This window comes from Lissotriton vulgaris, chromosome 6 (assembly GCF_964263255.1).
Source record: "Lissotriton vulgaris chromosome 6, aLisVul1.2, whole genome shotgun sequence".
Lineage (NCBI taxonomy): Eukaryota > Metazoa > Chordata > Amphibia > Caudata > Salamandridae > Lissotriton > Lissotriton vulgaris.
This window is the reverse complement of record NC_141694.1, coordinates 219,830,445-219,854,784: the sequence shown is the minus strand read 5'-3', so window position 1 is coordinate 219,854,784 and position 24,340 is coordinate 219,830,445. Positions and strand designations below refer to the sequence as shown.

The window sequence follows — 24,340 nt, the reverse complement described above, 5'->3', positions numbered from 1 at the left end:
TAGGCATTTCAGGTGGTGGTTCACAGTCCTCGTTTAGCCCACTCGATCGGTGTTCAGAAAGAAATGAACAGGGAGCTTCAGACTCTGCATAGTAGATTGCATGAGTTAGATAATGCTCTTGGTGCTGATACAACAGCTCTAGACAGACTTTGGGAGACATGGGAGCAATGTAATGCCACCTTAGAGCAGCTGGCACGTTTATAAGAAATACATTGCCAGGGCACATGATGAGGAACGTCAACCAGGCAGACTACTAGCTTGATTTATTACACCTAAATCTCGAGGGGTCCCTAGAACACATACCCAGACGGGCGGTGGCAAATCGATCTACTCTCCTCGGGCTAGTAACACCTTGTCCTATTCACTACTACAAAACACTGTACAAGTGCCTAGAGTCACTCTCACCTAGGATCCAGACTGCTTTTCTGAACAGACTACAGCTGCGAGAACTTCCTCAGGAGGCAAAGGAAAGCCTTGGTGGGCCGGTCTAGGCGATCTGGTTCGCCATTAAAGAAATGGAAACGGGTAAAACCCCAGACCCTGATGGTCTTCTGTGGAGTTTGACTCTGCATTTGCTCAGAAATATTAGCCCAGAAGCTGGAATCACTATATGCTGATTCGTTGCAACTGGGCCATTACAAAACAATGGGTTAACCCACACAGCTGAAGGACCTGGGTACAATGCGATACAGACAACAAAACAGCCCTATCGGATAATGCAAAACAAAGGATAAACAGATTGAATCAGCATATCCTGATCCTATACATGTAATCAATATACCCCTATCCTAAGGGTAGGGATTCATATCATTACATATAGGAGGAAGAGTAAACACAATTAATACGACACACAGAAACATAATTGAGTGCAAAAAAATTACAATTGTATTGAAGGTCAATAGTATATATACATTAATTGCATTTGATTGTTGCTACATTATGTGCAAAAAAGTGCTCAGAAGAAGTGCTTGTGCATACGTGTTGGAGGAAAAAAGGGTATAAGCAGTTCACTTTATGGTCAGCAACGGTCATAAAACATTAAAAGAAGCCTGTCTGCTACGATATCCAATGACTTGCTTTACATCCATAACAGAGGCAATTGGTTGAGACAATATTTGACTCTCTGCGGATAGTAAAACAAGCATTTACAATGCAATGGTCTCGGCATCATTAAAGGTAGAGCTATTGGCATTGCTCATGACATTTCTTTTTCTTTCTTTAAATCATAAATAAATGGCATTGTCATTTACATTGCCAATACACAGCACTCTGCACTCAACAGCACACACCACTCTGCACCTGCACTCACTGCTCTGCACACTCACTCTGCACTCACTGCTCTGCACACTCACTCTGCACACTCACTCTGCACCTGCACTCACTGCTCTACACACTCACTCTGCACTCACTGCTCTGTGCACTCACTGCTCTGCACACTCACTCTGCACTCACTACTCTGCATTCTGCACTCACTACTCTGCACTCACTACTCTGCATTCTGCACTCACTACTGTGCATTCTGCACTCACTACTCTGCACTCACTACTCTGCACTCACTACTCTGCACTCACTACTCTGCATTCTGCACTCACTACTGTGCATTCTGCACTCACTACTCTGCACTCACTACTCTGCACTCACTACTCTGCATCATGAAGACCACGCTTATCTGCTATTGAACTAACGGTTCACCCATAAGTAGCTGTGTTAGTTATTTGAGAGCATTTACTTATTCTTATGAAGAGTTAGTGTTTGTATGTGAGTGGGTGACAGATGTGTCACATGGACTTTACCAATATGCTTCTTGGCGACTGATGACTGCTTTCAGCCTGGCAAGTAGGTTAATGCTGTACATAATCTTGGTGTTGTAGTGATACAGTGGAGTGTCGTGTACGGTATCAGATGGACTGTTTTGAAAATGTTGCAGGGACGAGGCTTAATTACGCAACATGTGCTCACATTAGTCAGAGTTGTATTTTGTCAGGTGTGGTCTGCAACTGAGACAGAGCTCTCTTTGTAGCTGATGTGCTGTGTTGCTTGAATGAGTGGGCGGGTCTGGGGTATTCTGCCTAGGGATGTACACATTTGCATAGATTTTCTTATAAAAACTCTAGAACCTGTTTTCAAAAGTTTGCAAGCATGGTAAAATGGTAGCTTTTGCGAGAAACAACCACACAAAACACCCGTGAAGAAATTCTGCTAAAAAAAGTGTGTGGAATTTTCACCTACAGGGGAAGTTTAGTTAATTAGAAAAGTTAGTAAACTTTGTGGGTGAAATTCAAATTTAGCAGTGTTTATTAGATTCCTTTGACGCTGCTGTTTAGGAGGCCTCACTAATGCACAGCTAAATTCCAGAGCTCTTCTGTGGGCAGAACAGAATGAAATATATCAATTTAAGGTGTTGCATTTGTTCGGCGTGAAACCCTTATAGAACGAAACTGTTTAGACTGCTTCAAAACATAAGAATTACAATGTGCAAGGAACAAAATAGGACACTATCACCCTCATTACAAGTGGGCTGGTAATATGTGCAATATTTCTTGCACCCGATCAAATCCGGTGAGTCGTAATTTATCGAGTGTAATAAATACCACCGAATTACAAATCTTTCCCATATAATGGGCAGTAACATGCATATTTAGGTGCTTACCGCGGCAAAATTTGCATGCCACAGTACTTACTTGCCTTTTTTTACCTGATTAATAAAGGCAAGATTGACCTGCAAAAATGTAAACTGGTGGTGTGATTTTTATCACAATACTCCTAATTCCAACATATATTATAATTAGCTGTACACAATGTATAGAAACTTGAGGGCCAACTCGTTCTGAGGACCAAATTATAGCCACAGGCTTCATATGCGATCCCTGGCCTTAAATTGAGACTAATCCTCGTAAACATTTGCATCTCTGTCGGAAATAAAAACCAAAGCATTCTGAGAAGAGCTGACGCTCCCATCAGTTAAACGTCGGCTGCACAATTTTTATTCACGTTTCGATATTGCACTTGCTGCTGAAAACTTTGAAAGGGTAACGCTTTTCAATAGGCAGTGGGGTGACTGCCTTTCATCCACACAAAGCCAATACAATCTGTTCCGTTGACTGTGGGTGACACTGAAAGTCTGAAAAGAGAGTTGTGTGCGATAGATTTACTAAAACGCACACGCACAGCTCACACGCGGAGACCTTGGCACCGACCCTGTTTGTTGATAAACTCTGTCACAGCTTCTGATGACGTGTAATACGCGTGCGCTGTGAGGAGAGCGCCAATCTGCGGATTGAGGTATTTAAAGTATAAATCCATTCTTTTAAGCGGGTTAGTGCAAGACCCCATCAGAGCTGGGTGTGCGATAGCCTGAGGGGGGTGGGGTGGGCGTGGCTTCTAGTGCATCGCGACCTTCACCCTCGCACATCTGCCACCGTCCGAGAAAGAAGCCCAGATGTAAAACTGCGCCCGCGAAGTTGGCAAAGTCACCCATTTCTCGAGTTCACCCGGAAACGTGATGCACAGAACGTGGGGTGTGCAGACTTTTTCACATCCTTAACCACTTCTTTCCGCAAGATGTCCGCGGAGATGGGGGGGGAGGGGGCGGAGAACCTGGCCCAAGATAGAGGGGGAGGGGTGTTCACCCCCGTGACGCCCCCTCTAGGATCACTCTTAATAATGACCCGCGGATATCTGTAGCTTCTACACCCCGTCCCTTCCTTTAGTATTAAGGTCCGAAACCCCCTTTGAAGATCAGTCTGTTCTCTTTCGAAGTAAAGAAAAATCTGAAAACCTCTGGATTATTTTACTTAGCAGTACAGTGTTGCAACTGCCCCCCCCCCTTCCTTCACCATCCACCACCCCACTCATCGGAAGTAATGGCCAGGACGGAGGAGAGCTGCGGGCGGAGGGAGGGGGGGGAGCGGGACGGAGGAGAGCTGCGGGCGGAGGGAGGGGGGGAGCGGGACAGAGGAGAGCTGCGGAGGGAGGGGGGACGAGCACTGCACCATCCATCAGAGTTAAAGCTGCTTATGGAGCTGCCAGGCCATTTCAGTACAGTACATGCAGTTGCATAGTAAGAGACATTGGGAGCAGGCACCTAGCGCCGAACCAGGGCGGGAAACATACACGGACAGTTCATGGCTCCCCACGGCCCGTCTCGCTTCCCAGCAGCCCGGGCTCTCAGCCTTGGCGACCTCATCAGCGGGAGGGGGTGGGAAACATACACGGACAGCGGGGGAGAAGGCAAGACAAGAAAGAAAAACACGAGTGCAATCAGGGGGAAGAAGGCAAGAGGACAGCGAGGAACAGCTCACCTTCACTGCGAAGGAAACAAAATGGCGGCCGGCAACTCTGAAAATTTTCGGATTCGGGGGCGTGGTTTTGTGGTTCTGAGTGACAGACAACGTCACTGTCTAAAGAACGCAAAAAATCACGCCCCCAAATCCGAAAAAGACAGAGCTTCTTTGGAGGGACGGCTCTCTCCTCCAATGGCTGGCCTCCGTTTAGGAAGCCAGCCAATGGTGGAGAGACAGGGCAGGGAGGCGGGTTCTGAAGCCCTACTAAGTAACATTAAATCTCCGGACCGGAAGCTGCTTCGCAGCTTAACGGTCCCTCAACCTAAAAAACAAAAATCCAGGCTTAGGTGATTGTCGATGTTTCAACCCGAAATTGGGCGAAGGCCAACAGGCCTTACTAGCGGGTCTTCATTCGGACAGAGGTAGAAAAAGGGGGAGAAACCTTGAGTACTGTACAATATTGTCAACGGTATGACCTATAATTCAAGATATCAGCGATCACCCACAAGTTCTTCATCTGAGAGTGCCTTCCTGCCACTTAAATGGCTGCAAGTGAGGGAGATGCGGCTTTAAGAAATAAATCCATATGTGGTATGCGCATAAAATCAGAATGAATCTGCATATATCTGGGTAGGAGTGCCCCTTACTATTTTAATACAGCAATAGGGCCACCCAATATTCCACAGGGAACTGGGTATCATCAATAACACAACATAATTGATCCTTGAAAAATGATTTAACTTTGAATTAGAGTTTATAATGTCATAACAGTGAACACACTTGGACAGAACTCAAAAGTTTTATATCAAAAGCAACTTCTTTATGTGATAGACTTAATTATCACAATTAAATCTTTTTCAATGAACATAGAACAATATTTGTAAATCATTATCATACATGGCAACAAAATGACCACTGTTTAATTTCTTCTCATATGTACAGTGGTTTCAGACACCTTTTGTTCGAATATGGACCATATACAGCATCAGCCGTATATAATATTCAATTCTCCAATTTTCTTTCAATTCAAAAGACATCTATTGATAACCATATATACAAAAGCAGTGTCATAGCGTCGACGTTTCGGTCTTACATCCGGTTAATCAAATTCACAAGACCATACTCAGGACAAATGTTGCACTGTGAATCAAATTTTATTCACAAACACGCTAAATCCTTAGGCTAATTATTTCAGCAGCACCTTCATATTAAATATATAGTTCAGCGCTTAAATCCGCCATTCATTCAAAGGTTCGATTGAATCCCTCCTTCACCCGACATCCAAGCAGAGTCCTTCCTACTTTATTCGCCAATCTGGCCCTTTAGTGGCACATACTCACAGTCTCATTCTCGGCCACACATAGGTTTTGGTCTTATTGACTTAGGACGCCCTACTCCCTCTGGAAGATCTGTTGGCCAATTAGAACATACCCACAGGGCGATTCTTCATATATGAGGCATTGATTCGTTCTTTCAGAGACCTATGGGCCGGGGGCTTGAGGAGCCAACGACCTACGTGGTGCTGCAATTATTAGTGTCCTGTGGCACAGAGAGATACCTGGTAACGTGGTTTTATAGATCACTTTCTGAGATGGTCTGTAAACCCATGTTGACACTATGACAGAGGTGGGGAGAGATACTGGAACGGGAAATTACGGACTCAGAGTGGTGCAAGATACTGGCGTACCCTAAAATAGTCTCCAGGAACATGAGACTGAAATACATACAGTTTGATTTTGTCACATGACGTATATGACCTGCTCCCACTGACTTTAGGTTGTCTACAGTGGGGAACAGCGTAGGTGCCCAAGGTGAAGGCACATGGATACAGACTTCATACACATGAACTAGGGCTGCTCCGGGTTGCTTCCCTTCTGGGACACTGTAGTGGATGCCCTGAATACTACATTAGGACGCTCTCTTGCCTCCTTCCCTAGAAGTTTGCTTGCTAGGATTGTTTCCAAGACCACACAAACAAAAGGTGGGCTCTATATTCTTAGATCTAGCCCTAGGGTCAAGAGGCAAACAGCGATGGCCTGGAACTCCACGGTAGAACCAGTTGTGTGAACTTGGATGAAAGATGTTACTCAGTGGGCCAGGGCTAAAGAGATGGCACTGCTTAATATAATAATACAGTAAGGCCTTAGTTATATTTTGAGCAACGGTATACTGCAGTAACTTTGCGGTATACCGTGGCTCATGGGAATGACAAGCCAGTATACAATGGCTGTTTTAAGAAAATGAAAAGGCAGCCATATTGTTTTTAATACACTATGGCTGTGTTCTGTGTTAGGAACTTCGATACAAATAAGTGGTAGGTTTTATTGTAATTCCCTATCTATTAAAACTTTGTACTAATAGGTAGGGAAATGCATTCATTTTTTTAAACATATTTTTTAAAGAGGTTTATGGAGTACTGCACTAGCACCTAATAAGTACCATATTTTTTACGAAATGTTGCTCTTTCTTTAAATTTCTTGAAGTTGTGCTGCATGTTTTAGGTATTTCCATGGTACTCCATGCACTTTGTTTTTTACAGAATTGAATATGTTTAAAAATGTGCAACACACTACACTATATGTAAAAATATAGTGCATTTCAGTTTTTAAAACATTTTTCAAAATACTTTCTTAAACATTTTTTTTTACAGTACTGTGCCATAACCTTTTTAAGTATACAAAAATGTATGATTATTTTTCACTACCTATCACCACTTTGGTAAAGTGCTAATAGGTAGGGAACTTATAAAACCTAAAACTTACCTATATCTAAGGCCATAAGCCAAAACACTGGCAAAGTGGCCTTAAAACAACATGACTGTCTTAAACTTTTGTAAAGGCAGTCATTATCCAATCTGATAATGGCTTGTCATTGCCATGTACCACAGTAGTTTTGTGTAAATTCATGAAATTCTGCAAAAGTACAGCGGTTACAAATATCACTAAGTTTAAATGCCTTATAAATTAAAAAATACTTATCCTACTTACCTGCAGTACCCAAAAAAGGATCATCTACGCACCATTATGTATATTTCTTCCCAATTTCACATAAATCTGTCGTTTTTGTGCTACATTAAATACAATAGTCTATGAAAAAGGCATCGGTTGAAAAAACATATTTGGGAGACCCCCCTTTATCTTTGCACCCCTTTAACAATTCACAAGTAAAAATTCTATCATAAAATGTAGAAAAGGCTATAAATCTGGAAAGTTTTGTGGTGATTCATCAAATGGGTGGACAGTTATTAGGGAGCAAATATAAGAAGGATTCTGATCTCTGAGAATCTTAACTATAACTACAGACGGGCAATCAGATGTTATGTATTTTTTTTTAATAAGTTTACATAATCGTGTGACCATGAATGTGTCTTTTAGTTGTTCATGTAGTAATTCTGAACCTTTACACACGCAGACTAGTTTATTTTTGCCTTCCTTGCTACTTTAAGTAGTATTGTGCTTCATATGAGGCCTAATTTTGAGATTATTTTTTTTTTCCTAATGGCCAATTGTTATGTCCACCGTATTATAGTTTGTGTTGCTCACTGATTAACCACATCAGTGCTAAGGCAATTCCCCTTGAGTGCTGTTACTCCAGATTTCCCATTGTTCATGACGAGCTCAGCTCGTCATGAGCACACGACCAGTGTACTGCATGACGAGCTGAGCTCGTCATGAGCAGCGAAGGGGTTAAGATGTATTCTATTTGTTATTGTTACATATTTGTTTATTGGTTTCCATGAGCATGTAACAATAAATGGGTCTTTTACTTGTTCATGTAGTACATTTGAAACTTAACATATGCAGTCTAGTTTATCTGTGGGCTTTCTTGCTACTTTTAGTAGTATTGTGCTACATATAATACAACAGATAGCTCTAGTTTTTTGGCCCTTATAACTTCATAACCACTTCATAACATCCTTTGCAAAAGCAAAAAGGATCAACTAGACACTATACTGTATATTCATGGCAACTTTAACCAAAACCTAATCAGCTGTTTCTGCATCACGTGGAATACATAAGTCTATGGAAAATGTATCGGGTGAAAAATCGGTTTTGGGACCCTTCTTTTATTTTTGCACCCCCTTAATGATTTACCACAAAATAATCCCTTCATCAAAGTCTAGAAAGTACTTTAGGTCTGGAACGTTTTGTGGTAATTTGTCAAATGGGTGGAAGGTTATTAGGGAGCAAAAATTCAAGGAATTCCTATCTCTGGGAATCCTACCGCCACTCAGTACAAAAAGAATATATATATACTTTACAAATATATACTTAGTGTATGTATGTTTGTATATATGTATGTATATATGTATATATATATATATATATATATATATATATATACACATATATATATATATATATATATTCACTGAAAAAACAGGTTTCAGGCACGTTATAGTTGGAAATTAGCATTTAAAAAAACCTTAGAAATTTAGAGAAAGTTATAGTTAGTTAGACATTTCACTCATACAAAACCAGAGAAATTCCCCCGTTATAGTTAGTTCAGCTAACTATAACTCGCGCCCCCGCAATGCACTGCTGATGACGTCATATATTACATCACTCATGACATGGTCAGTGACATCACTGATGACATCTAAAATGACATCACTGATGACATTATCCAGTGACTGTTTTTTCTGTAAAGTTTAAATATGTTTAATATATATAGGGAAAGGTGTATTGAAGAATGAGTGGATGTATAAGTGTCTGAATGGATGATTTAGTAGGTGCATGACTGACTCTATAAGTGAGTGATTAAACGTATCTTACTGAATGCATGGGTTAGTGACTAAACTGTGTGAAAGTCGGAATCTGTCTGTCTGTTGGTTGGTGTGTAAGCGGCTGCATGGGTTTGTGACTAGCTACATGAGTGTCTATATGGATTATTGATTGGTTGTCGGACTATCTGTATGGGTGCCTGAGTGTTTGTGTGGATGGGGTGTGTGTGACTGTGCATAGATGTGTGAGTGGGTGATTCACTGGGTGCATGGTTTTAAGAGTGCATCTGTGATGGAGTGTATGGGTGGGTGGGGGTGAGTGTGTGTATAGGTGTGTGTGTGAGAGTGAATGTATATCTCAGTGGTACATGTGTGAGTAACTACATATGTGAAAGGCAGTATATATGTGTGTTGGAGTATATAAATGTCTATAAGCGAGAGTGTGTGATTGTGAGAGTGGCTATATGGATGAGTGTGTGCTTGTATCAGTGATTGTATAAGAGTGTAAGAATGTGCTAGTATTTGCATGAGTAAGTGAGCTGGTGTGCGTATAACTGTAAAGGTGAGTAAATGGCAGTGTAATTAATTATTTGCATGACTGACTAGGTGTGTGAGTACCTCTATGGATGTGTGGCGATGTGTGAGTGTCTAAATGGGTGTATGAGTGCATATAATAGTCCTGTACTGAGTGACCATAAGTATGAGTGAGTAGATGTGTGTGTAAACCCAAGAATCAGTGAGTGGGTATGTAGTTATTGGTGTTGGAGTGTCTATGGCTTTGAGAATGGCAGTCTGTAATTTAGAGTGGGTGTATCAAAGGTTATATTAGAGTGTGAGGAGAAGCATCAAATTATCACATGGATGATAATTTTTCATGAGTGATGTAATATGTGACGTCATCAGCAGTGCATTGCGGGGGTACGAGTTATAGTTAGCTGAACTAACTATAACGGGGGAATTTCTCTGATTTTGTACGAGTGAAATGTTCAACTAACTATAACTTTCCCTAAAACCTATGTTTTTTTCAGTGAATTTCTAAGGTTTTTTAAAAGCTAATTTCTAACTATAAAATTCCTGAAACCTATGGTTTTTTCAGTGAATTTCAAAGGTTTTTTAAATGCTAATTTCTAACTATAACGTGTGTGAAACCTATGGTTTTTTAAGTTAATTTCAAAGATTCTTTTAAATGCTAGTGTCTAACTATGCCTACAGAGGTAGGACATGTGAAGAAAGAAGAAAAAACGTACAGAAAGTAGCAAATGAAATGCAGATAGAAGCAACAGAAGTCCACAAAGAAAAGTGCAGGAAGAATCAAGACGTGCTGAAAGAACCAACAGAGGAGCAGAAAGAGGCCTTGCTGCAAAATCGTCCTCTGCCCACAGACGGGTACTGGTTGTAACTAACTCTGACTAACCAGGCCTAGAGGCAGTGCTATGCTAAAAGACACTTAGAATACAGTGAAAACACCTACATACACTAGGGAACACTTTGCTTTGGGGTACCCCTGTGATTAGCATGACCTCCTCTGTACATAATAGGGCAGGGGGATTAAAATTACCTCTAAGTCAGAGAGCAGAAATATGCTACTTTACCTAGTGGTCGCGTTTGCAGAGTGGTGGAGAAATGGTGCTGGGTGTCCAACCAATGCTCAGGAATTCCGCTGCATAGGACTTACCGGAGGGATTCTTGGCCCCCAAACTCCCTCAGGACTAAATTGGACTTCATCCCCCATCCCGTAGTCTGCCACGAGGCACGTTTGCAGAGTGATAGAGAAAGGGGGCCATTGCCTCCAAACACGGCTTAGCAATCCCACTGTGTGCGACTTACTGGAGGTAACAAGAGGGGTAGTTGGCCCCCTAGGACATCCTTGTGGGCCAACTTCCCAAACTATTACCTCCAGTCAGTCCCACACTGCAGCACTGGTAAGTACTCGTACCAGTCCACGCACACTTTGCCCATCACTCTACAAACGCTCTCCCTGGCGCGCTCTTGGATGGGGATTGAATTTCCCTGGCACGCTCTTGGATGGGGATTGAATTTCCCTTCACTGCTGGGGGTTCTTTAGGGGCCAACTAGCCTACCTTGTACCTCCAGTAAGCCCCAAGCAGTGGGATTAGTGAGAGGTAGACAAAGGCCATGTCCCCTTTCTTCACCACTCTGCAAACGCGCCCCTGGAGCGTTGTAAGTTGGGGAATAAAGTCCCCTTGAATCCTGAGGGTCCCTGGGGTCCAACTAGCCCACGCGGTACCTCCAGTAAGTGCCACAGAGCTGCGTTGTAGAGAGGTGCAACAAGGTGTGTGGCCTCGGACCACCTCTCTGCAACGCCGCCCTGCGGCGCATACTGGAGGTACCTGGTGGGCTAGTTGCTTTTCCATAAGGGGAGCTGCTGACATGCAGCTCCCCTTATGGAACAGCAATTCTGCTTTGCTTCATTCCAACCGCTATTTTTAGAATTTCTCATGAACTACTGAACAGATTTACTCCATTTAAAAAAAGGTCTCTTTCTGAACCAAGGGCTACCTTTTTGCTAAATGAGGTGTAATTCTTTTCAGCAGTTCGGGCTGTAGCCGTGTCTAAAGTTTCCTACGGGAAATACCATGGAGAAAACATGTTTTGGGACCCCCATTTTTTCTCGTTCCCCGCTTGGCGAATCACCCCGAAACTTTTAAGAGCTGACCGGAGCGGGCCATAAGTTTTGAAAATTTTGCGAAGATATGTCAACCGGCGCCAAAGTTATTGGGAAAACAAAAAATGCTTTTCCTATGGAAACTAGTTCCTAACTATAACTGCCTACTGGCAACTGTCAGTAGGTAATATATATATATATATATATATATATATTACCTACTGGCGGTCGCCAGTAGGTAGTTATAGTTAGGATTATTTTGTATAGGGATTTCGCAACATTCTATTGGGAATAACTTTGGCGCCGGTTGAGGAATCTGCCTGTAATTTTCCTCAAATTTGCCTCGCTGCGCTCCGCTCCTTCCCTGAAAGTTTGGGGGGGGGGGGGATTCGTCAAGCGGGGGCCGAGATAAAAGGGGGGTCCCAAAACGTGTTTTCCCCATGTTAATTTCCATAGGGCGGTTGGACTCACTTTTAGCCCGAACGGCTGAATGGATTTCTACCAAACTTGGCAAAATTGTAGGGACTGGTAGCCCGATGTGCCTTTGCTATGTCTCAAGATATGTGCTCCAGTGGATTTTGAGTAATTTAGGTTAAAAAAATATATATATCTATAAGCGCGCCCCGGTACGCGCACCGGGGCACACACCAGCGCGCTACGCAAGTTCGCGAGCGGAAAGCTGATTGGCTTTCGGGTGTCTGTCAACATTCCAAACAGTCCGGAGCGGCCGCCATCTTGTGTCTCGGTAGGATCGAGACACAAGAGGTGGCAAAAACAAAGGGGGAAATGATCAAAAGGGGGCAGGGTAGACCCCCCTGACCCCTTAGGTTTGATGTGGGGGCTATAAAAGGGCCCCACGGGGCAAAACATTTTTTTCCGATTTGCACGGGGGGAGCGGCCGGTACGCGCACCGGGGAGCGTACCATAAGGAAAAAAGAATGACAGATTTTTTAGAAAAAGTAGCATTTTTTTTATAAATTGGAGGTAGTTCTAAAAAGAACTGTTTTTTTATTATTTTTGTTGTTTTATTTTTTTTTATTGTTTTTTGGAACATTTTTTACTTTTTTTGTCTTTTATGAACAATTTTATATTTTTTTGTTATTTTTATGGGGACAAACAAAAAACAGGAAATTGTAAACGGCTCAACTGGAGCAAAAAAAAATCAGGAAACAATTAAGGGTTTTTTGGGCAATTGTGGTTGTCACCAGCACAGTTGATGAGGTTAATCATCCTCCTCCTCCTCCTCCTCCTCCTCCTCCTCCTCCTCCTCCTCCTCTCCACCACTGTGGTGTTGGTGGTGGTGGCTGAGATGCTCCTTCTGCTGCTGCGGCCATTTTTCAGTACAAATTGGGAATAGGTCTCCAAACAGGTCTTTCTCAGTCAAAGGACAAAGTGAGAATAAGGAAAAAAGGTGGGGGCTTTCATCATTTGGAAAACAAAACTGTCCTGAGCCAATGAAAAGTGTTATTTTCAGGTCACATGACCCAACGCGCTTACGCTGCGCGCCCCGGGGCGCGCCCGGGGGCGCTTACGCAGCGCGATCGTATGCGCTCGAGTGCTTTCGGGTGCGCTTACGCAGTACGTATCACGCGGACGCGGCTACGCGATACGTCACGATGATGTTTTTGTTTGCGGCATTAGCGCTAACGGGACGCACACCGGTACGCGCACCGGGGCGCGCCGCAAGAATGCGCTTACCGGTGCGCTCACCGGTACGCGCACTGGGAGCGCTCCAGGGCAAAAAAAAAACGAACAATATACATAAAGAAAATAGTATTACATAAATATACAATATAGGATTCATTATAAAAAATATTAGATTTCTTAGTTATAGAAATTTGCTATTAAAAAACCTTTGAAATTCACTGAAAAAAACATAGGTTTGAGGCCCTATATAAAGTTAGGAATTAGCATTTAAAAAACCTTTGAAATTCACTGAAAAAAAACAGGTTTCACACCAGTTCTAGTTAGGAATTAGCATTTAAAAAACCTATGAAATTCACTGAAAAAACCATAGGTTTCACACCAGTGATAGTTCGGAATTAGCATTTAAAAAACCTTTGAAATTCACTGAAAAAACAATAGGTTTCACACCAGTTATAGTTAGCTGGAAATTTTACTGACATAAAACCATTGAAATTCCCACGTTATAGTTAGTTGGACTCACTATAACTTGCGCGCCTGCAATGCACTGCTGATGACGTCACATATTACATCACTCATGACATGGTCAGTGACATCACTCATGACATCACTGATGACACCATCCAGTGAATGTGTGTCTTTCTGAAAAATAAATATGTTTTATATATGTATATGTAAAGGTCGATGGAAGAATAAATGTTTAAATAAGTGTCTAAATGGATATTTTTTAAAAAAAAATTGATTGGTTAACTGGCTTATTAAGTGTATCTTAGTGAATACATATATTAGCGAGTAACTTTTAAATATTGAAATATATGTATCAGTGTTTCACTTTGTGTATAAGTGGCTGCATGGGTTGGTGACTGACTCACTCTTTGTATGTGTTTTGAAGACAGCATATGTGCAGTACTGTATGGGTGGATGAGTGTATATGTGTGTGTTAGTGAGTGAATGACTGTCTCACTATTGTCTTTATCAGTAACGACATATGTTTTACTCTAGTATATGTGAGTATTGATGTATATAAGTGAGTATATGTGAGAGTGAGAGATTGTAAGAGTACCTGTTTAAATAAGTATGTGTTTCTATAAGTGTTTGTTTAAGAAAGTAAGTATGTGAAAGTTTCCTTAGAAGTAAGGTGGTAGTGTGTGTATAGTTGTATATGCAAATAAATGGATGTTCAATAGTTTATTTGCATGTGTGAGTATGTGTGTGAGTAACTTTTGGATGACTGTCGGTGTGTAACAGGATGTATAGGTGTATCACTACATATGATGAGTGAGTATATGTATGAGTGACTATATAGAACTGTTGGTGAATGAGTGGAAGTGATATAGATGGTGGAATTACTGAATTGGTTGTTGTAACTGGTATGGGTATCTCCAATTTTTTGAAAATGTTAGTTTCTATTTTTGAATATGTGTTTCAAGGGTTACATTACACTGAAAGGAGGTCTGTCACTCTGTCACAAGGATGGTGTCATCAGTGATGTCATGAGTGATGTCACTGACCATGTCATGAGTGATGTAATATGTGACGTCATCAGCAGCGCATTGCAGGCGCGCAAGTCATAGTGAGTCCAACTAACTATAACGTGGGAATTTCAATGTTTTTATGTCAGTAAAATTTCCAGCTAACTATAACTGGTGTGAAACCTATGGGTTTTTCAGTGAATTTAATAGGTTATTTAAATGCTAATTCCTAACTTTAACTGTTGTGAAACCTATGGTTTTTTCAGTGAATATATATACACATACACACACACACACACACACACACACACACACACACACACATATATATATAATATATATCAAAGTGCAAATGTCACATTCCATATTACCAAAGTACAGCAAATTGACAAGCGAAAACACTCTGTCTCACAGATTGCATGTTAAAATGGCTTTCAAAAGTTAAACAACACTTCTATTACTTAGGAGGTCTATTTAATGTGCTTTTAACTTCCTTTACGCATTTAATCCCTTCCAGTCTAGTTTTTAATTCAATAAAAGCACACATTAAGAAATGTCTTTGCCAAAACCATATATGCAATCGTACAGAGTGCAATATGCTATTTATTACCATTGTTGCGGAGGGAAGGGGCATTGGAGGCCACTCAAGGCGTCATTATTCAGGAGTCATGACCCTGACTGACAATTAGCAATTTGAATAAATATCATAGTATACCCTACATTACTGCAAAAATGAGTTTGGGGGATATACCCAGCTTCCACTGCATGTGATACAGCCACTTGGGCAAATCTACTACTTAAACAAATATGTGTTTTATTATTCCTACATCAAATCTATGTATTTTTGTCAAGAATACACACGTTCTTTACTCAAGGCGTCTCACACAGTGACTCCCTAACGAAAAGACCCCTCCACACCCCCCATCCCCAAATGGCTGCACAACATTTGAAGAAATAGATCAACGCCGCTAGGGAAATGCACAGCTGCCAGTCCTTATGACGGGGCTTGTCTCAAGGGTCAAAAATATTTCACAAAGAAATATCAATATTTAAAAAAGAACATACTCAGTCAACTCAGCTGCTTTTCTTCTTAACAGTCATTGAGAACTATGATGAATAACTTGCCTGAAAGTAGGTGGGACAAGTTCTGGAGGTAGAGTCAACGGCAAAGGATGCCCTGCTTTGGCCATATCTGTTAAATGCATGGCTAGTACAAACTCATCAGCTCTTAGCTTCCCATCAGCATCAATATCGGACAAAGACCTGAAAGCACAGGAGACAGTAGAACATTGAACAAAGTTTCGTAGCTCTCAATTTGAAAACTATCAATACTTTTCTTTCAAACATTATTTTCTTCATATTTCCATCACGCTCTTATTTTAAAAAGGTGGAAAATACTTGTAATTTATAAATGTTCAAATGATGCTTCACCAAGTGTGAAGCATTTCAAATCAAATAAATAATACATAATTGAGGAAATGTGGATTAGTGGTGGGTATGAAGGTCAGTTACCATTACCAGACTGACATAATGTTGATACCTTTAACCCATCAAGACTTTCTCTCCCTTGCCAAAACATTTAAAGATTTTTAGTGAGACAATCAATCTGCAGGACTCATTAATATTCTGCTAAATCTGATTGCAGTTATACCTTTATTAAAACATGGACCAGGAGCTGTGAATTTGATTGTGATCTGCTTCAAAATAGCAATCTTTTTTAGAACTAATCTCAGCAGTCAATGAAAACCCAGGAGGTGAAATAAATTAAATAACCAAAGAAACCACAAAAGTCAAAAGAAATACTGATAGTGAATATTTTGTGTAGACAGTTTATTGACATGGAAGTTGATTTTTGTGTACACTTTCATTTCCAATGCCTTGGAAACTGACAACATTTAAATACATGCGAACAACCAGACTGTCTTTTTTTGGGAAATTTTGTTACAAAACCTATGAACCAAGATAACCAGGCCTACAAGATATTCATGCCTCAATAAAGTCACAAAACAATCGAATTGTTTGAAAATTGGGTACCGCAAGAACTTTATAACATCCAATATAAAAAGAAGTGCTTTGGTCATTTAACACAAAAGCAGAGAGGATTAATCACTACACTCTCAAAAGTCATTAGTTTAACTTTTCATATTGCAAATGGGGCGCTTGTGGCTATCTTTACCGCTTATTGTGCCACAAACCTAAACTTCTCTTGATAGAAGATCACACACTATCTTTCCATGCTAATTTGCAAACATATTTAGAGAAGCTGAATAAAAGGAATGGACTAACAGACATGTCAAACAATTCTTGTTGCCTACCAAGCCAAGTAGCCTACACATATATCTCTTGATAAGAGCAACAAAGGTTTGGAAGACCTTCTATTAAGACTAATAATGACACATTTTGGTTTAGCCACAAAAACATTGGGAAATAAGTGGTTTACAGACCATTATTTAAACAATACTAGCATATTTGATTGACACTACCCTGCTTAATAAGCTCTTTCAAATCACATTTTCAAATAATGATGAAATTGCTCAATAAACACCTCATCAACATGCTCTTTATACCTCCATCCCACATAAAATCAGATTGGAAGTTCTAAATAATCTGGCCTGTAGAGCTAATTCAGATTTTGTGATGCAACTCTTAACCTGCAGACTTTATCATCGTTATTTTGAACGGTGCAAATGTGCAAACAATACTTTCATCCAATGTAATGGGACGTCAATGGGCTCTCCAGCAGATCCCTCCCTCTACTAACTGTTCTGACCAAATTAGAGTCATAGCACATTATAATGAAGAATGAATGCAAGGTCTTGTCTAAATATTTTATTGACAATATTTTTTATATTTTGGAAGGACAGCATTGACAAATTAGAAACAATCACTTAACTTCAAGCTACACATTAAAGAAACATTTTCACCAGTAACATCAACACGAATCAAATGTATTTCTAAACATCATAATTTCTTGCAACAAAGATACCCTAAAAACCATTCTGTAAACCAAAAGTACTGAATGCAATAACCACCCGCATTATACCAGTTTTCCTCAAATGCCACTAAAGAACAATGTTCCATGAAATTAACTAGTGGATATCCAAAGAATAGTAAACGAAGAGGAGGACTAGAAGGAAGTAATGAAATATGTGTGTTATATTTAACAAAAAGGGATACCCCACAGAAATTACCAACAAAGCAATAGAAAGAGTATCTAATATTGTCGGAGAGAATTTGTTAAAACCCAAAGAATATAAAAAGGATTGGTATGTGTGCCAAAATACTCCACTTCAAACGCACTTATAAAAAGAGGTATTGCTGAATGTTGGCCATTGTTACACGCAGAACCTGAATTAAACACAATATTTATGGAGAAAACACTGTTAGCACATAACAGAAATTAGAACATTAACCCGTTAACCGCGGTGGTAATTCCGCCGCGGTGCGGGCGTTTTTGTGCGAGGGCGGGGCCGCGTCGGCCATTGGCCGGCGGCAGCACTGGGGAGGTAGTGCTGCCGTCGGCCAATGGCCGACGGCAGCAAGGAAAGGGTTAAAGATATACTCTGTAGGAAAACAACAATCATCAGATCTCAGAGTACAGGTAAACGTTTGTGCAGAAAGCCCTGTAAGAATTCTGTCAAATGCTATAAACCCTGGAACAGAGATTAGACATCTTTACGCCAGGCAAAAAATTAAAAATAAAAGAACATACACTTGTGATACAAAAAAACTGAATATTCATGAAGCAAAATCTATATAAAAACAATATACATTCAAATAAAGAGGCAACGTTCTGAAAACAAAAGAAACATTGAGAATAAATCAGAAAGATCTTCATGTGCCAAACACTACACAGAGAAGAACCACAAGATCAGCCAACTTCGCTTTTGAATCACTGAAACCACTGAGAAAATAAGTGGTTATGAAAGAAACATGAGGCAGTTAGAAAGAGAAACTTATTGGATGAAGATGTTTTCCACTATGCAACCTAAAGCCTCAAATGACTCATTAGAAATGTTTTAGTTTTTATAAATAGAATGCCAAATCCTCAGATGTAGACACTGGGCTCCTAAATGTCGTTTACACATTCTGCATGATTTGCATCTTCATGATTATTGAGCAATGTTTGTGTTTTATGATGATCACGATGGAATTCCATGGAGAAGTTCTCAGGTGAGTCCTGATGTGTCCACAGGGTGTTTTTGCATCTATGAAATTGAGGGCATTTCAGGTAAATCTTTTCTCAGCTCAAGCATACTCTCCTATTTGGACGGGGGTGACCCTTTGGTTCCATCTGAAATGGCACAGTCTCCTGAGAACGATCTGAAGGCCATCATGCTGGATGTCAAATCCAGTGTCACCAGCATTGCGGCTCAGCTGGACCAACTGTCAGCCCGCCTGGACACGGTGAAGGCTCGGGTTGACTCTCACGATGCTCAACTTCTTCATTTTGAGACCAGGGTGTCTGAAGCAGAGGACGCCACCACCCAAGACTGCCTAAAAATGCTGCAGATAGATAACATTATAGATGTCATCCGAAATAAGAATGAGGATTTGGAGGCGCGCTCCCATAGGAGCAACCTCAGCATCACAGGAGTGCCCGAATCTACCAACATCTCTTGCATGGAGGACTACGTAGAACAATTGGCTCTTTGGCGATGTTCTTTCATTTGTTTTCATTGTGGAGCGGGCCACACTGTTCCCTGGGTCCCCGTCTTGGCCCTTGGCATGCCGGCCCGCCCCATCATAGCCAAAATCTTGAATTTCAGGGACCGTAATGCCATCCTTCGGGCGGCAAGAGAAAAAGGGGAAATTCGCCACCAGGGTAACTCCCTCTCATTCTACCCTGACTCCACCATCGCGGTTCAGGCGGCACGCCGTGAGTTCTCACCGGCTAAACGGCTCCTTCAGAAACACAAGATCTCCTACTCGCTGGCGTACCCAGCTAAACTGCACATTAAACAAGGCTCCAAGACTCTCACTTTTCCTGATCCAAGAGAGGCGTTGGCGTTTGCCCAAAAACTTGACAGGCCATACCGCTCCTCGCCTGCCAACTCCCAAGCTGCTGCTGGTGATAATCTCAGTGACAATGACTGACCTGTTCTCAAGCCTAGATGTTACATTTTTTGCTCTGTGTGCTATTCAGGCTTGTAATTTGCATTTAGACCTTTGGGTTCACGTTGCCTCCTAGGTCATTTCCGCTTGACATGGTGTTTCTCTCTCCTCGATGTTCATTCCTGGTGTTGCTGTCACCTATGGCTTGGCCACCCTGTCTCTCTGGCAGGGGTGTATGCTGGGCGTCGCCATGCCCCTACGGGATAATTAATATCACAGACACAGTTTTTTCCCTTCCTAGTTGTCGGTCTCTGGGATGGATATGGGTGGTTTCTCAGCCTGATTGGGGGGTATCTGTGAGGTTGTGGGATTACCTGGGTTTTTTTGTTTTGGGGATAGGCTCCGGGGGTTGGGGGTTTGAGGTCTTCAGCTTCCTTATGAGGCCATGGTGTTCTCTTTTGCACATACTCGAGATACGGGCCTTTTCTTGACCAGGTTCCTTTCCCATGCTATCCAGATGTTGGCTGAGGGAACTGTATTGTTTGTATTTCTGGCCTCTTCTGGGGAATTTGTTGCATCTTTGATTGTGCCATGTCAATAAAAGCCTCGTACCATCCCAACTGTCACGGTAGGAATTCCCTCAGGATACAAAATCCTGAGACAAGACCGCCCGATAAAAACAGGCGGTGGCACCGCCATAATATACAAAGACAGCCTCCGTATTACCATACTAGAACAAGCCTTACTTCCTTCCATGGAGATAATGATCTTTAAAATAAACACTGGAAATAAGCACCACTGGAAGGGTGCCTTAGTCTACCGACCTCCTGGCCCCGACACCAGCTTTTCACTAACTCTAACTGAAATACTTGCTCCACATATGAAAGCTAGAGAACATTTTATTCTACTTGGAGACTTTAATTTCCACGCTGACACACCAGAGGACCCTGACACCAAGCTTCTCCTAGCAGACCTCGCCCTCCTAGATCTACACCTGCGGAACAGTGGTCCTACCCACAGGGGCGGCCATACTCTAGATCTCATCTTTTCTAATGACCCGTCTATACACTGCCATCCTCCTAAATCAGTACACTGGTCTGACCATAGCATGCTGGAATTTTCCTTCATGCAGCTAACTAAACCTTCTGATCTTTCTACTATTCTGAGTACTAAACGTAGACCATGGCATAAGATCACTCCAGAGGCATTTGCAGAAACCTGGAACATACCAACTCTCTCTGACTCTGACAACACTGAGTCGGCCCTCGCCAAACTAAACATCACCCTCCTTGATACCATTAACCTCCTAGCCCCACAAAAATTGGTCAAACAACCATCGACTAATAATAAAAAGGAAACCTGGTACACTGAAGCGTTAAAAATAGAAAAACAAAAGTGCAGAAAGCTAGAAAAATTATGGAGGAAGAATCACTCCAGTGAAAGCAAGGAGCTCTATCAACAAGCTGTCTCCTCCTATTACAAAAACATAAAAAAGGCAAGGAAAACCAGCCTTCAATCTCAAATAGATGAAGCAGACAACTCAACCAGAGAATTATACTTACCCCACAGCATGCGAAAGCCCTGATACCTTCTCTCAGGAGCTGTGTAATAAGATCTCACAATTCTTTGAAGACAAAATCGACACCATCTACAATAAAATATTGGCCAAACACCCCAATAATATAGAGACTGCTGCCGCCCTCTGCTCACAAACTAATTCTGAGACCTTCACTGACATCCCAGAAATCTCTGAGGATGACACAAAATCCTTATTAAACACAATAAAAACAGGGTCTCCCCTTGACCTTCTCCCCCCTAGAGTGATGAACACTCTGAGCACAGCTCTCTGCCCCGTTATCCAAAAAGTTTTGAACCTTTCCTACAAAGAAGGTAAACTCCCTCAACAATGGAAAGAGGCAGTGGTGAATCCCATACGAAAAAACTCCATCTCCCCTTGGACAGCGCTCTCCAACCTCCGTCCTATCTCTCTGCTGCCGCTCCTGAGTAAACTGGCCGAGAAGCATGTTAACACCCATCTGTCCAGTTTCATAGAGGCGACAGGGGGCCTGGACCACTCACAATCCGGGTTCAGGCCCAACTACAGCACCGAATCTGCACTCCTCTCCGTGACCGATAACGTCAAGATGTCACAGGATAGAGGAGGCTCAATGATTCTGGTGCTGTTAGACCTGTCGGCCGCCTTTGATACTGTGTCCCACAAGATCCTCGTGAGCCGTCTAAAGGGAGTAGGCATTGGAGGACAGGCCCTTTCTTGGTTGGAGAGTTTTCTGTCCGGGCGCTCACAATCCGTCAGTCTGGGACCCTATCGTTCCTCCTCAAGGATGCTCACGAAGGGGGTGCCACAGGGCTCATGCCTAAGCCCCACATTGTTCAATGTGTACGTGGCCCCCCTTGCTGAGATTGTGAGGAAATATGGATTCACCCCGGTGTCCTACGCTGACGACACCCAACTCCTCTACCCTGTCCACTCCCTAAACTCCAATGTTAGGGATAATTTTGCTGAAGGCATGAGGGCCATCTCCAACTGGATGGCCGCCAACCGCCTCCAATGCAACGTTGGAAAAACGGAATTAATGCTCTTTGGAAAAGCATCCATACTATGGTCCCCTGATTGGTGGCCCCTAGATCTGGGACCAGTACCCACCCGCAATTGTGAACTATTTTGAGCTCAACAAGGGTTCAGTGGACTCCCCATACACGCTCTGGGAGGGGTTTAAAACGGTCATCCGGAGGGAATGTATCTCCAAGCAGTCTGGTGTCCTACGCTCAATCTGCGGCACCCTGGACAGAATTGAAAGGGAAATTAAACTGCTAGACGCTTCCCATGCCCAAAACCCGCACACTGCCACACTCGCTCAAATACACAGGAAACTGACTGAATTTGCTGTCGAGGCGAATAGAGAACTGGCGTTTCTTGGCAGAGAGGCGCGGGCGCACCACTGCAGTGAGGGCGATCCCCCTGGAAAAACCCTTGCTAATCTCCTTCCCCAGCCTCGAGCAGCATGGTACATCAATGCCCTTCAGGACGGCGGACCTGACAGCCCTACCTCCCCTGATGAAATTAAAGCGTGCTTCACTGAGTTTTACACACAACTATATACAACCGGATAGGTACCACCGTGCGAAGATCTCGATCAATATTTCGACACTCACCAACTCCTCTGTTTTGGTAATTCGTTTGGGAATTCCTAGATGAGCTCTTTTCTAAAGAGGAGAATCTTGCAGCAATTAAGAGTATGCCCGGTGACAAGGCCCCTAGCTCTGATGGCCTACCGGCCTCCTTTCATAAGGTCTTCGCCCCCCTTTTGATCCCTCATTTAGCTACCATGTATAATGAGCCCTTTGAAACGGGCCAGTTCTCCCCATCGCTGCGTGAGGCATTGTTAACCTTACTTCTCAAGCCGGACAAGTCACCCGAGCAGCGTGATTCCTACTGCCCCCTATCCCTCATTAACACAGACAACAACATTTTCACTAAGTTGCTTGCTTCGCGTCTCCTTCCTCTCATGCCACTCATTCCTCGCCCAGACCAGTACGGTCTCATTCCTGGCCATTTCACCACCCACAAATCAGTGTCAGTGGATTTGCGGTTCGCGCTCTACTAATTTCCATGTACGCGGACGACATCACTCTTTACATCTGTCATCCCTAGGATAATCTTAGTCCACTAGTCCGCGAAGTGATACGGTTTTGGTGGCTACTCCGGCATTCAGGTTAATTGGAATAAATCTGTACTATTACCCCTCACGGATCCCCCTTTGATCTTGATTATCCCTTTGTGTGGGCTTCGGAGCCCTCTGGGTATTTGGATATCTGGCTAAGCAGGGACGTGGATGAACTCTGGAGAGTTAACTTTGTTCATGCAGTGGACTAGTTATAATCCATGATCCCTCTTTGGAACCAGCTGCCATTCTCTTTGGCCGGGTGCATAGCTAACGCCAAAATGGTGGTACTTCCGAAGTTCTTATATCTCTTCGTTAACATCCTCATCCCTCTCACCGCTCATTTTTTTCCGTAAGGTTTGCTCTCTGCTTATTACTCTGATCTAGATCCGGCAACCCCGGATTGCATATAACATCCTGACTCTTCCATATTGCATGGCAGGCTGGGCGCCACGGACTTCAAGCTTTATGCTCTCAGTGCTCAGGCCAGTTTTCTCCATTTCTGGCTCCACCCCACTCCATTCCAGCCCCATGTCGCGGTGGAAGCCGATCTCGCCGCCCCACGGCATGGCCGCTCACAACTGCTCTATTCGCCCTGGCGAAACACCAACGTACTGAAATCGACGCGGTCGAAACCTTGCGCTGGGCCTGGGATGGGATTCGTAAAATTTCTGGTTCTGATATGCTTTCCAGGAACAAGATTTCCATCATTCAACACCCTGTTTTTCCTCCGCTCCACTCATCTGGGATGGTTAAACACGTTGATCATCTGGGCCTCTCCACAGTATCGGATCTGTAACCGGGGGACACATTCTTCTCGCTTGTCTCCAATTCTGGCCCCATGGACACCCTGT

At 42.6% G+C, this 24,340-nt stretch overlaps 1 protein-coding gene across 4 annotated transcripts in view; it reads right to left on the bottom strand.

Annotated features, from left to right (window-relative positions):
• Positions 1-24,340, bottom strand: part of ITSN2 (intersectin 2) — a 1,355,209-nt gene that overhangs the window by 879,945 nt on the left and 450,924 nt on the right. For all 4 annotated transcript variants that reach the window (XM_086926255.1, XM_086926257.1, XM_086926256.1 and 1 more), the window contains one exon: positions 15,874-16,011. In XM_086926255.1, coding sequence (XP_086782381.1) covers positions 15,874-16,011 — 138 coding nt within the window. The remainder of the gene's footprint in view (positions 1-15,873; positions 16,012-24,340) is intronic.